Raw genomic sequence first — 15,000 nt, forward strand, 5'->3', positions numbered from 1 at the left:
ACCTGGTTAAGAGTTTGAAACAAAAAGAAAGGTGATAAAAATACTTGCACATAAAATAATAGTACAAGAAAAACCTTATAGGTTAACGCTAAGAATAAGTACCGGTTTATTAAAATAACTGAGAAAAAGTTTGAAGTTTTTGTATTTTATTATTATACTTTTATATTCAGTTGGTCCTCTTATTGCTTTAATTACACCTAACAAGTGTTTCAGCATTGATTCAAGACATTTGATTTGATTATTGTCAATGTAAGACCATGATTTAACAACAGCTTTCTTCAATTCTTCTTTTTTCGTAAATGCTCTATTTTTCGTAAATCGCCTATTTTTTTATCTAATAAAATCAATAAATGCTCTATTGGATTCAAATCTGGGCTTTGTGAAGGCCATTCTACAATATTTATGTCATTTTTATTAAAAAAGTTTTTCAGTTATTTTAACAGTATGTTTTAGATCATTTTCTTGTTGAAACAAAAAACTGTTTCCCGATTTAAGTCTTTTAGCAGAAGGTTTTAATTTTTGTTTCAATATATATTGTTATACAAATCAGCATTCATAGTTTCATCAATAAATTCTAGTTTACCAACACGATTCCATGCCATTCAACCCCATTACATTACACTTCCACCACCATGTTTGACTGTTCTACTCGTGCAACTCAAATTAAATGCTTCACACCTCTATCGCCAAACTCTCTGAGCACTATCAGATTTTTTAAATTAAACTTGCGATTCATTAGACCAAAATACTTTTTTCCAAAGTGATGCTGGCATTAAATAATACTTTTTTGCCAAATTCATTCTCTTCATATAATATTTTGTTAAAAACGGTTTATTCCGAGCAAAACATCCACTAAATTCTGTTTTATGAATGCAATTTCTAATTGATGTTAGTAAAATTGTGTTTCCTGTTAAGTTTTTCAAATAATTTGCTATAATTTTTTCACTTTCAAACAGATTTTTTTCAATCATTCTTAAAATTTCTCTATCATCTCGTGAGGTTGTCTTCAGCTTTGGTCCTCGTCCAGTTCGAATTTCAAACCTTTCATATAATTTGTATTCATTTACAATGGCTCCACCTAATGTAAATGGAATACTTGTAAGTGTTTAAACTTTTACATAAGTATTTCCTTGTTTTACCAAGTCTATAACAAGATTTCGTTGAGTAGAATTTAAATATTTACATTCGGGTGCCATAATGTTCCATGAACAGAGATTTTTATGACCTTTTTTTTCAAATTTGTTATTAATTGCTAAAAATAATATTTCAGAAATATAAATTCAAAAACAAAATTGATATTTTATAAATAAAATAAAAAAAAAAGATAAACACTCATAACAAACAATAAAACAGTTTTGTACAATTAATTTTTGTGCACGTAAATTAATAGCTATGTAAGTAAAAAATCAAAAACTGTATATCAAACACATTTTCTTATATTTTTACTGATAAATATTAAATAAGAAATAGCCATATAAAAATTAAAAAACATTGGTTCACTTATATTCGTTATAGATTAAGATAAAAGCAAGCTTTAGTAAAATAAAGTGAAAAAGTTACTTTGTACGAATAATTTATGTTCTCACTGTAAATATATGTATATATATATATATATATATATATATATATATATATATATATATATATATATATATATATATATATAATTATTATTATTTTTCAAATACTTTATTTCGTCTTTCACTATTAATGCAGTTTTCATAAAAATACATATAAATAAAAAAATAGAGCGAGCAAGAAGAAAACATATTGGTGACAAAACACATGTCTTATCACCAAGCACCATTTTTATAAAATCGTAACTAAACTAAAAGCAACCGCTATTATGCTGGGAGTTATTAAAAAATAAAAAATGGAATTAATAAGCAAGGAAACTATCGACAAAAGACTTGAAATAATGTACGGTGTATGAGTTAGGAAAAGTTGAAGATGGGAGAACGTGCCGATGGGTTGAGGTGCGGGAAAAAAAATTAGAGTCTTTAGAAAAAAAATTAAAAAAATAAAAGTCTTTAGAGTAATAGAGTATGCAATTATAATTATATTTAAAAAATGTTACTTTGGCTAGCATAACTGCGTTTGGGTTTAAAGAATTAGAGATAATAGCATCTCTAAGCTGCAATCTTGATAGTATATGTAGAAAAGAGTTAGAAATGCAACGACTATTGGAGAAAGGCTCAAGCTTGGCAGTTAAAATAGATCCAACTACGTTTAAAATGGGTTTTTGGACCTTTTCTTAAAGATAAAGAGCATCATTATAAGAACCAGCTCAAATATGATGACCCTGTTCCATATAGAGGGAAATAAGAAATTTGTAGAGGTAACGAATTTAATGAGGAGTAATATAATTACGGCGATGAAATATCCCTCTCTCTCTCTCTCTTTCTTTATATATATATATATATATATATATATATATATATATATATATATATATATATATTATATATATATATATATATATATATATTATATATATATATATATATATATATATATATATATATATATATATATATATATATATATATATATATATATATATATATATATAAAATGCTTTAGAAAACTCTGCAATCGATTGGATATATGGTGAGTTGAAATTTACAAGCCACTGTAAGCTCCAATTTGTTAAAAAGCGATATCAGATTCAAGGTTTTTTTTTTTCCAAGCGATCAAAAAAAGAAAACTTTTGTTAAGAAAAGAGTTTCAAGTTGAGTCGTTAGCAACGTAAGGCACCTTAGATTCAACGTTGTCAGGAAGATCATTAATAAAGGTAAGAAACAAAATATAAACCGAGGATAGAATCATTAGGTACACCGAAAGATTACACCAAAAGAAACCATAGAATAATATTGTTGGTCGACGAGGATAGCTTTTATAAAACATTAGAAAAAAATGATGTGATAATCTCTAAAACTTTCCAAGACGTATAAGGAAGACTTTTTTAAAAGCTTGCTAGTAATAAAGAGAAGACTGATCAGGATAGATAGAAGGATCAGAATGTTATGCAGGGTTTTAAAAGATTGGGGCCACGGATGCAACTTTTTACCATGCAGAAAAATAAGATTTATTTAGACACTTAGTAATAATTTGCAGAGAATAAAAGAGAGTTCTAGTTTTAGGCAATAATTTATTGCTAAAACTTTTACTCATTATTGACCAATTTTGATTATATATTCAATATTTTTGGACTACTCTGTGTTTACTACGGTTCAAATCTGCTAATAGAATCACAATAGTATCTATGTTGGTATCCCAGATGAATCCCTTTGTTTTTTTTCATCAGGGTCGTAGTTGGGACCAATATGTGCTGGATAATTGAGTACGATTTAGAATACAAATTGACATTTACTATTAAAGTCTTTTTTAGGCATTCGTCTATTTAACGAGTAAAAAAAAAAAAGACTAAATCTAAATAAAATATTCATAAAAATATACAATAAGTGAAGTTGTTTATAAATACTTACATGTAATTATTCCTGTAGATATTTCACGCTGGTAGCAAGGACTTGGCTGTCTAACAAAAACAAACTATTTAATCAAACAATATCTATGAATAGTAAATACTTAAAAAAGGGCTATGAATGAAATATAAAGTAAATTATTCACAAAAAAAGACATTTTTTTTACATATAACAACATAATTTTTGTCAGTTTACACTATTTTAAAATTAGAAAACTATTTTTTACTAATTCAAACTATATTGTCAAAATTTATATCTTTTAAATAAAAAACTGAGAGCTTTAAAAACAACCTAAATATACAGGAATTTTTAATGCAATCCATGAAGACCTTGTAATTTTTTCAGAGCCCCATGTATTAGCACATGATGATAAAATTTCTCGCAACTTTTTTTACTTATTTATCAAATAATTTAATATTAAACTAGCATTATAACTTTACAATAAATGCAAAAATATTTTATACATGTCGACTTGAAACTTAACAAGTATTATGTTTTATTTAGTTTAGATGACAAATCTAGGAAAAATATATAAAGGAGACTGAAAATGAGACATGAGGAACTCTTACAGATATATGCATTTATTATTGTGATTAATAAGTAAAAAAGAAAAAGAATACTTTTATGAATTAAAAGTCGTAACAAAACACAATGTCAACAGAGTCCTTAATCATTTAATAAACTTTAAATCATTTAAATACACTTAATCAAAAAAAGTTAGGCCAAAGCAAGTTTAAGTTAAAAAAAATGTTGGTAGTGGTTCTAAAAAGCATAAAAAATCTTCAACATTAAATCCTTGGATCCTAAAGCACTAAAATAAAAAAATAAAAGCTCAAAGCTGCTTGGTTTTTAGGGTAGAATGCAAGAAATGAAGTTGAAATTTGAAATCATACTTTAAATCTGAAATTTGACTTGAGCAAATAAAAAAAGCGAATTTAAATATAAGCATTATATTTATGTTTTTTAGATTATACGTACTTTGACAATTTCCAGGATAAATTGGAACAATAGATAGATCATATCCTATAACAAGTCCTGAAGGAGAAAATGCAAAATTGTATTAAAACAGAAAAGGATACTTTTATTTGAACTGTCAAGTAATTAAAGGTTCTCCAAAGATGTTTTATCTGCTTGTTTTCAATGGAATAGATGTGTTTAAGGATCGCGAAATTTTATCCACTCAGCCTTTAAACATGTTTTAGAAGCTCATCGACACGTCCATATTATAGTGTAAAACACCCCATATTATTACAGGTGTGAGAGTGAAATATTATTTTTTTAATTTGTTTCCAATATTCCTTTACAAATAAAACCAAAATATTTTATAGACGTTACTGTATCTTGCTTTACTTCACAATATTGTCTTTTATCAAAATGATCTTTAGGTATACATTTAAAAGTAAAATTATAGGGAGGAAAATGGTTCCAAAGCATCTATGAGAGGTTTTGCAGGAGAAGTTAAGATAAGGACTCGATTTATTTTATAAATATTTAACCTATCAAAGAATATAAACATAAGTAGTCGAAAAGTATCAACAATGAAAATCTTTTTTATTGATAAAGTAAATGAAAAACTATATGTAAAGAGCAAGAAAGAATGTTTGTATCAATAGTTGTATCCTAAAATTGTACTTATAACCTTTTTGTTTTTGAAACTTCACTAATTTTAATTCTGAAATTGTATTCCATAAATTTTTAAAATAGAATTAAATGATTTTGTGGCTAGTTTTGTAAATGTTGTCTATTGTTAGGATATTAGAGTTTGATTAGGTCAGTTTGACCATTCTTCTTTTTCTCTCTTTTATTTAAATTCGAAAAATAAATTGCTTTATTTAGCCAAAAATTAATTGCTTATATTATAAATCTTATAAATACAAAAAACTTTTCTCTAATTCAGTTATTAAACCAAATGGAAACACTCTTTCTGTCATTTCAATGATTAAAATCAGCTCAAACTGAAGGACAATGTTTTGCAAAACATCCTTATTTGACATAAGGTTAAACATATAAATGTATAGAGTTTGCTCCGTCTCCGGAGGTTATCTCAAAAATCATAAAATGTTGGCTTCGCCCCTGATCTATACAGATTTTGATCCTATCGTTTTATTGCTGACTTGTTAATCGTTTTAACAAAATTAGGTTCTGTCGTACATTTAATAAAATCAAAGTTGTGTTAACCATTTTCTTCAACTGAATTTGTTCTCTATTTCTATAAATATTATATTTGTCTTGGTATTGAAAACTGTTGTCAAAATTTTCTAATAACTTTCTACTAACTCCCAACGTAATTAGTGTTAGCTTGCAGCCTTGTTAGAGTTTATTTGTTTTTTTATTAAAAATTTCAACAAAAAAAATTAATAATAAAACCTTATATTCGACGTATTTGCTTTGCTGATACCAGCTTAGCATGTATCATATATTCAAATGGCTTATATGATAAACGCTATTTGTATGTTAAGCAGCTGTTACGTCGTAGTCAAAACCCCGGACTAAATATGAGATGATAAATCCATGAGATTTTACTAACAAAAATGAAAAACTATGGAATAAAAAGTCAAGCTGTAAATTGGTTTAAACACAACCTTAATAACAGACAACAGCGTGTTATTATAGATAGAAAAAGCAACTCAAATTGACTAAAAAAAAAATGTGGTGTACCCCCAAGGTTCCATTCTTGCTCTTCTTTTGCTTCTTATTTATATAAATGATCTTCCAAACGCCTATAATATCTTTAAAACAATAATGTTTGCCGACAATGCAAACTTATTTTACTCGTCGAAGACAATCGAAGACCTCTATGAAAAAACAAATGCTGAACTAAAAAAAGTTAATATATGGTTTAAATCAAACAAACTGTCACTCAATATAGAAAAAACTAAGTATATACTATTTCACTCTAATCAACAAATTAAAAAAATACTCCTGAACCTACCAACAATTAATATTGAAAATACAACCATCGAAAAGAGCTCTGAATACAAAGTTTTTAGGAGTTCTAATTGTTGAACACATCTCCTGGAAACCCCACATAAACTACATAAACACAAAAATATCAAAGAACGTAGGTTTACTTTACAAGGCAAGACCATTTTTGTCAAAAAAAAGCCCAAAACTTATCTACTTTTCATTCATACATAGCTATCTCATGTATGCCAATATAGCATGGGGCAGTACCCACAAATCTAAATTACAACCACTTTACTTACGTCAAAAACACGATCGAACACTAGTATACAACAAAAACAAATTTACTCATGCTCAACCCCTACTGGAACAAATGAACGCACTAAATATATTTCAAATAAATATTTTCAAAATATACTTTTCATGTTTAAATATAAACTAAGTCTGGCTCCAGAACATTTTACAATACTTTTTGAAAAACAATATAAAAAAAAACAATACAAGAGCAACAGGCAACTTTAAGACACCTTTTGAAACAACAAGACTCTCAAAATTCTCAATTACATGTCGCGGTCCCTATTTATTTAACAAATTAGTTTCCAGAAACGAATCACTATTAAACTTAAACTACGAACACTCTCTGAAAATAAAGCTAAAAACTACAATAAGTAAATTAAACAACTGTAAGGAATTTTTTTAAATAAATGTACTCAATTTTTAATACAAATCGATAAAAAAATAATATTAATAACAAGGTATATGTGTAACGCATACACATATACCACGTATGCAACTGATTTTTTATGTGTATTACACGTCTAAGAAAAAGGTACTCGACTTAATTCTTGTGCGAGCTTCCTATTACCAAGTTTTAATAAAAATAAATACAAAATTCAAATTTATCATTTTAGTCACAGCTTATAGTTTATTTTTGTAAATTATTACTTTAAAGTATAAAACTCAGAAATATTATTTTAAAATAAATAGTTATTTGCTTAATTTAAAAGGTCTTTCCTTTTTAAATACTCTGCCGCTATTGGTTGCAAAGTTTGTTTTTTTTCAATTCCGCCTTTAGATCAGCACCTTTTAAATTTTTCAAATTTGACTTTCTCAAGCGCGGTCGTGAAATTTTTATGTTTCGTTCACGCATTTGTTCAAACTTTTTTTTAAGTCTAACTTAACAAAGTCAGAATTCAAAATGCTTCTTGCATTCCACCCTTAGTTCCGTGACATCTAAATGACTTAGTCAAAAAAAAAATATCGGACGGTATATTTATTAATGCATATAATTAATTAAAAATAAAATTTTACGAGCTCTTTTAAATTTTGTTATTTTTATTGTTAAATATTTTGTATTTATTTAAAGAAATAGACATAAAAAAAATTACATAAATACAACATAAACTGTACCTTCCGTACATTATTGTGCACACAAACTGATACATTTCATTCTGTAAAAAAGTTTGATTTGGTTGACTCTGAGACCATATTGGATACATTTTGATTTCTAGTTAAATCAATTAAAAATCTTAGACTCTTTAAAACTTAAGAGTACTCTAAACAAAGCTATTTGAAAAATAAATCTATGTAATTGATAAAAGGAATATAATGTTAAACATAGGGCTGCATATTTAACTTGTAAAATTTATTATAATTTAAAATACTATTTTAATAATATATTTGGTTAAGTAAGAGCAAAACTCAAAACTTCATTCAATAAAATTACTTTTAAATACACTGCCTTAAAAAAACATTTAAACATAGTTAAACAATTTTTTTAACTTTCTTCTTTTGAAATAAAATACTTTTTTAAAAATACCCCATACCTTTTTTTTTTTTTAAAGTCTTTTTAAATTATATATTTTATGAAAACTAAAGAATATTAAATATACATATATATAAATATATATATAAATATATATATATATATTTATATATATATATATATATACTTATATATATATATATATATATATATATATATATATATATATATATATATATATATATATATATATATATATATATATATATATATATATGTATATATGTATATATATATATATATATATATATATATATATATATATATATATATATATATACATATATATATATATATATATATATATATATATATATATATATATATATATATATATATATATACTAATTTAGCGCTATATGTCAAGAAGAGTGTACACCCTGCTGCTCATATGGTGATAACTATTGCAGATTCTCAACTCTAATGTTTATCAATAATAGTTTTGAAAGATTATTACCTGATGTTATAGGTTTTTTTATAATAGGCACGTTAAAATTTATTTGGTTAATTTTAAATACTGGATCTCCATAACAATAACTCCATTTTGAAAGAGCTTCCACCGATGCATTGATCCTACCATTAGGAATTTTTCCATAAACAAAAACAGCTGAAAATGATGTAAATGAATCTTTAGATAGTTTGCCAACCTAAAATTTTGATGTTTGATAGATATTAAAAAGTACAACAATTTTTACCTACTAATGTAGTGCTAATATACAACATTTTGTCAAAGTTAAAATGCGTAAGCTTTACAGAAATTATGCTTAAGTATTATATAAGATTTTGTAAAAAGCCTAAAAAAAAAAGTTTTGTTCATAATACTTGTGTAAATATTTCGTCTAATAAGTTTCCTGGTAAACTTCAATTTTTTTTCCAACAACGTTTTTATTTTAATGACCTCAAATAACATATTTATTTTAATGTTCTCAAAGGTTTTTTTTCTTCTCACGGTTAAAACAGCAAAGATCAATTTAAACAAGTTTTCAATAATCCCCTTTTTTTGAGTGTAGCGCAGCAAAACAAAACTGCAATGTAACAGTTTTTTTCTCTTTTTAAAAATAGAAGAAGACGATACTTCACTAAAAAAGACAATTCTTCACTGAAGTGTTTTATATTTATAGTAGAAAACCTTTAGTATTTATTTTAAGTTTATCTTTTGAAAATTATTTGCTATTCTAAAATCCGCATACTTTTGAAAAAGTAAAAAAATCCAGGTTTGATTCTCAAAATTTACGAGTGACATGTTGCAATCCAATGCTTAAAAAGCCAACATTAGACCGCTGGTCAACTCTTTAAAGCTTGAAAAGTTTTTTTAGAAAAACTCTCTTGATTATCTTATCAATTTGCAACAACATTTTAATATAATTTCCAAGCTGCATTTTTTAAATTTTCTTTTTTTTTTTTTAATATCAAATGTTTTGTAAACTTTGATTTGATATTCTCTAAATTCCCCACCTTTTTTTTGCACCTTTCATTTAAGTAATTTTTCGAAATTCGTTTTTAAAAGATGTTTGCAAAATTTTTGTACTGGCCAAACTTGAAACGCATTAATCGAAAAACTTCTTGAGAAAGGCTTTCAAAGGAGTAAATACTTTATACCTTCATGAAAAGCATCTAAAATAATCATAACCACAAAAACTTTATTTAGTAGAGCAGCAACTTTTAAATTTAACTTTTATATTATTTAACGACTTTTATTTTATTCAACTTTAAGGAATAATGTTGGAAAGAGTGGTACTGAATGGACATTGTTTTGAATAGATCATTAGAAAAATAATAAGTTAACAAGCGGTTAATGACATTTTTTTCATTCGATAAAAATTTTGTATACTCAAAGGCTTTTTAATGCTTATGGGTGAATTTTATTATTTGTAATAATGCATTGAAACTTCAGTTTCTTTAGTTAACTTTTTTAAGATAAAAGTTTTTATCTTTTCAATCTTATATCAACTTACAATATATATTTAAGGTCAAGTTAACTATGGATGATAATAATATTATAATATATTTAATTGATGTTTCGTAATATTTTTACGATATATTAAATTATCAAAGTTGTTATCACTAATAATAATATATCTAGATATTATATATCGATGATTTATTATATATAATAGAACGTTACATCTACATTGTTGAAGACAATGACAAAAAAGTTAACTTTCAGATGAATTGAATCGTACTTATTTCTTTTCCCTTGTGAGAGTTTCCTAACATTAAGAAAACTTCTAAGATTGAAGTAAGGATAATTAAAAGACTTGTTTCAAATAATCGAAAACCTTAAAAAATATTGAAATGACACGAGTTACATTATATTATTTTAACATTGCTTTACAAGAGCGCAGATAAATGAAGATATTTGAAGTTAAACGCTCATTTCTTAATTGGTGAATTAGAAAACTCTACTTATCACAAAGTGGATTAACTAAACTGCAATATATTCCTTTTAATAACAGTTCTATGAAAGTTTTTTCAGTGTCAGAAAACTTGAGCTGTTCGGTATTGTTTAGTTTCTGAATATATGAGGTATGGGTTAAGGTCTATTAGTCTAAGAGCATTATGAATGTGCTCTGAGAGTTGAGAAAAAATATCCACATTCCCGACAGGTTCTTCCAAGTCTTGGTAAACAAATACACATATTGGTATTGATTGGGGTACAGCATTTTGAAGCCATCAATCTGAACCTTATATAAATCAGAGGTGACATCCATTGGTCAAATGTCAGCATTCAAAAAATATTATGTAGATTTATTTTATAATAGTATGCGTAGTCTTTTTATCAAATACAATTTTTCGCCAAATGATGTGGAACGTTGATGAAAGTGGCGTTGCTGCTGTTTAAGTCCCAGAGCAAGTTTTTACCGTAAGAGGAGAGCGATAAGTTGTTTTTGTTACAAGTGCTATAAGAGAGCCTTGGTAAAAATGTGCGATCCAGTATATGTAAGTGAATCATTGAAAACACCACTTTACATATTTCCGCGTGTCCATTTAAAAGATTTTTCTTCTGCAAAATTCAATTCCGGCTGCTGTTGAGACTGCAAATGTTGGTTGAGTGAAATTGTTTAGAAAAACGCAATGGTCGCAAAAAGCTCTCCACTTTGATTTTAATATGTTTAGAAATGAGTTGCGACAACAAATTGTGATACCTTTGCAGACAGTGAGCCAGCTGGACACATAAATTCGATTGAAATTTTGGTATAAAAATGTAATAATTAATTCAACCTATTTTAATTTTTTAGTCAGAAGTATAAAGAATGTCTTAACATACCGGTTTCTTGTTTTTAAGCTCCATTTATCACCCTAATTGAATTGTATACTTTAACTTGCTTTTCATTAAATAAAATAAATATACTGCTAGTCCATTTATTGTTAGGGCAGTTGAAGTTTTGTTTGCGCAATTGGTTTCCAACTTACAAGTTAATGGTTAGTTCAGATTTTAATCTTGCCTGATTTATTATATCTGGCATAGTTATTGACAATAAAGTATTGACTGTTTTCATGAAAAAGCCTAATCGTGTGGTCCATCCATTATTAAGGCTGGTCAATTCAGTACAATCAACAATACTAAATGGACCACTAAAAAATTTGATACGGGTCATAATTGTCCCGCATTTTAACTATTTTCTGTTTGCGCAATAGTTTATAATATCTATGGAAAGTTTGGTATAATATCAATCTTGTCTTCTGATTTAATATACACATTGTTGTTATTGACAATATTGTAATTATAAAAAAGTTATGATTTATAGTCTAGTTAGTACCACTCCTCCTTACTGTACCTAACTTTTTTAAAGTAATGATTTCATGTTATCAAAAGTTTTTTATATCAGCAAGAGGGGTGGGATGTAAAAAATTTATTACGTAATGGTGTAACACTTTTTTTAGACTAACAACGAATAAGAATAAGATATATAATAAGAATAACAACGAACAAAGGTCTAATGGAGGGAACTTAGTTTCGAAATTTCCATTCATACTATTGTTCCTATTGTAAGAAAATTATGATTCGAGGTGTTAATCCTATAATCAAAAACAGTTAACTTTAGATTCTTTATTTGAGTTTTGTCAATTTAATCAAGAATCGAATAGCTCTAACTGCTTATTTTTAAAATTCAAATTTTAGCTGAGTTTTTTAGGCCTAATAGAGTTATCAAATGTGGTTTATTAGGATTTTTTTTTAATCAATGTATGGATATTAATTTTTATATGTTTTAAAGTAGAAAGTATGCATAAAAAGTTATAACTACTTTTATCTAAACATATATCGGAAACTTTTTGATGCCATTTTTATTAATGTTAACGAAAAAAAGTAGCGGGAATAAAAATTGTAATAAAAGTGTAAATCATTTTTTCACAACGAAAAAGTTTGCTTAACGATTTATAACGTCTTGTGGGAAAGGCCTAAAGTCGATCAAGAAACGTAAAGTTTATTTGCCCAAGTGAAAAAGAAAATTCCATCTTTAATGTATTTTTGCAAACTTTTTTATTATATTTAATTAAAAAACATTTTCTCATTTTATCGCCTATTTCCCAACTGTCCTAACGCGTGGAAAGGAAAGTCCCACTTTTCAAGATTCTGATGGTGATGGGGGGAGGGGGTTGAGACTTTCTCCTTTACCCCCATCTCTTCCCTCTCCTTTACCCCAAAATGACGCCGCTGGTAACATGTTTGATATATATGGATAATGATATAAAATAAAGTTATCCATTAGACCTAAAATTGTTTTTCTATTTTTTAGTTCATACGTCTCAATAAATAAAGATTCTCAAAACTTATGTTTAACTGGTGTTAATAGAAGACATTAAGGTTTAAAATTTAGAAGACATTTAAGGTTTCGCATGCGGGTCTTTTCTATAAACTTTCTTCTTACGCTGTGTAAAGTAAAAACTTTAAGACTATTGAATTCTTGCTTACCAATCGTAGTATAAAAGTTTTCCACCATGGGCAGCTCTCTACATTTCCAGTAATATCAGAGGTTTCTTAAGGTTCTATTATTGGCAATAATACTTCTTTAATTTACATTAAAGATCTCCCTTAAAACCTTTATTCTAAGGTGGTATTTTTTCCTAATGATACTTTTAATATAATATTATATTTGTCTTGATAAGGAGCCAACACAATCTGACTGTTTGAAGGGTTCTTTTGAGCTTAATAAAGATCTCAATTCTGCTACAGCATAGGGTTTTCAGTGGATCAAGAACTTTAACTCAGATAAAACTCTATTTTTTCAACTAATTGTCATCTTAACAATCTAGATCTTCTGATATTTATGAACGGTAATGAACTCCATAAGTCATCTATCATTTGTCTCTTAGAACTAACACTTTATTTCCAATCTTATTATGTAATTGTATATAAACTTTATTACAAAATTAGCATCAAATTAGCATCAAAAGGTTATATCTTTTTATCGTGTTTACCACTTTCTAACTCTGGATTCTTCTAGTCTCTATAAATATCAAATTCATCTGTATATGGAATACTGTTGCTATATCTAGACCGGATTTTCAAATGATGCCTTTCCTTTAATAGACAAAGTCTAAGCATAAGTATTGTAATCATAGTTGGACCTGCTCTCACTGTAACTGTTACTTTGTGTTTTGAAAACTCTAACTCATCTAGTGGTTTTTCCTTAAACATCAACTATTTGGAACTCGCTTCCTTCTTTTTGTTTTCCGGTTCATATCATTTGCAATCTTTTAAGTTATCTGTTAATCGTTATCTTTTTATTCTTCCTATTTTCTCTTTTAGTATCTTCCAACCTTAATAGTGGTTTCTCTTTTAGTACCTTCCCACTTTAATAGTGGCTTTTCTTTTAATATCTTCCAACCATTATAGTGGTTGCATGCAGCCTTGTTGGTAAAGTTAAGGAGTTAAAAAAAAAAAGAAAAAATGCTTAAAAGATTTTGAGCGCAGTTTTTAAAAAACTGTTTCATTTTCAGTGCCTCTTTTTGATTATATTTTCATGCCTCTTTTTGATTATATTTTTAAACAATGTTAAGATTAAATTTTTATCACTTTTATATATTCTGTACAAAAATATAGATAATGAGCAAACAGGTATTTTGGTTTCAAAAAGAAGTTTGAAAATATACTAATATTTGCACAACTTTTATTTGATGGGCAATGTAAAGAACTGCCCAGCTAGCACGCATATGCTGGTAAAATGTTTGAACACGATTGTTAATAACGTTGGCGCAAAATTGATTGACAAAGTTCTATTTATATCATTTTGGTTACATTTGCGACGTCGTAAAGTTAGGCAGAATTGCTTCAAAATTGGACATTAAACGAAAATGGAAAAAGTCGTTAAGAAACATTTTTTGGTGGTAGTGTATGAAAAAGTCTCAGTTCCGCCTTATCCACGTATTTTTTTTAAGCTTGGACTGACCTTTAACTCTGTAGAACCCATAATCAAGCTCAACTCTTTTGCTTAAAAAAAAACTTGCTTGCACGAGTTATTACTACTACATTATTTTTATTGCTTTAAAGCTAAATTTGTTTCAATTTTTAAACTTTTTCAGGGGTTCTTTACTTTCAGGTTTCTTTTTTTTCAGCTATTTTTTGCTAATGGCTGATGATAATTTAGTTTTTTTTTAATTTCAGCTATCTTTTGCTAATGAAAAAAATTTAATAAAATGCCTAAAATATATATTAATGGTTCTTTAAAAAAGGAGCCTTTCAAACATTTCAATTTTATTCAATGTTTTCAAACAATGCGCTTTTGACTATGTCCTCACTTATATACAGTTTCAAATTAATTTTTTATGAAATTGTAAACTATT

The 15,000-nt window shown here is 26.8% G+C and overlaps 1 protein-coding gene across 4 annotated transcripts in view; it reads right to left on the bottom strand.

The window, feature by feature from the left end:
- LOC136089419 (uncharacterized) overlaps positions 1-15,000 on the bottom strand; it is a 77,408-nt gene that overhangs the window by 6,390 nt on the left and 56,018 nt on the right. Inside the window, exons 6-9 of one of the 4 annotated variants that reach the window (XR_010643038.1) lie at positions 8,672-8,861; positions 7,800-7,896; positions 6,144-6,280; positions 3,489-3,538 (exon numbers count right to left, since the gene is read on the bottom strand). Coding sequence is in view for 3 of the 4 variants with exons in the window: in XM_065815407.1 (XP_065671479.1) it covers positions 1,107-1,252; positions 3,489-3,538; positions 7,800-7,896; positions 8,672-8,861 (483 nt within the window). In the remaining variant the exon portion in view is untranslated. Of the gene's footprint in view, positions 1-27; positions 1,253-3,488; positions 3,539-6,143; positions 6,281-7,799; positions 7,897-8,671; positions 8,862-15,000 lie in introns of those variants that run through there. The other 3 variants (XM_065815407.1, XM_065815406.1, XM_065815405.1) reach the window with 3 other exon arrangements.

This window comes from Hydra vulgaris, chromosome 13, assembly GCF_038396675.1.
Source record: "Hydra vulgaris chromosome 13, alternate assembly HydraT2T_AEP".
In the NCBI taxonomy this organism is placed as follows: domain Eukaryota; kingdom Metazoa; phylum Cnidaria; class Hydrozoa; order Anthoathecata; family Hydridae; genus Hydra; species Hydra vulgaris.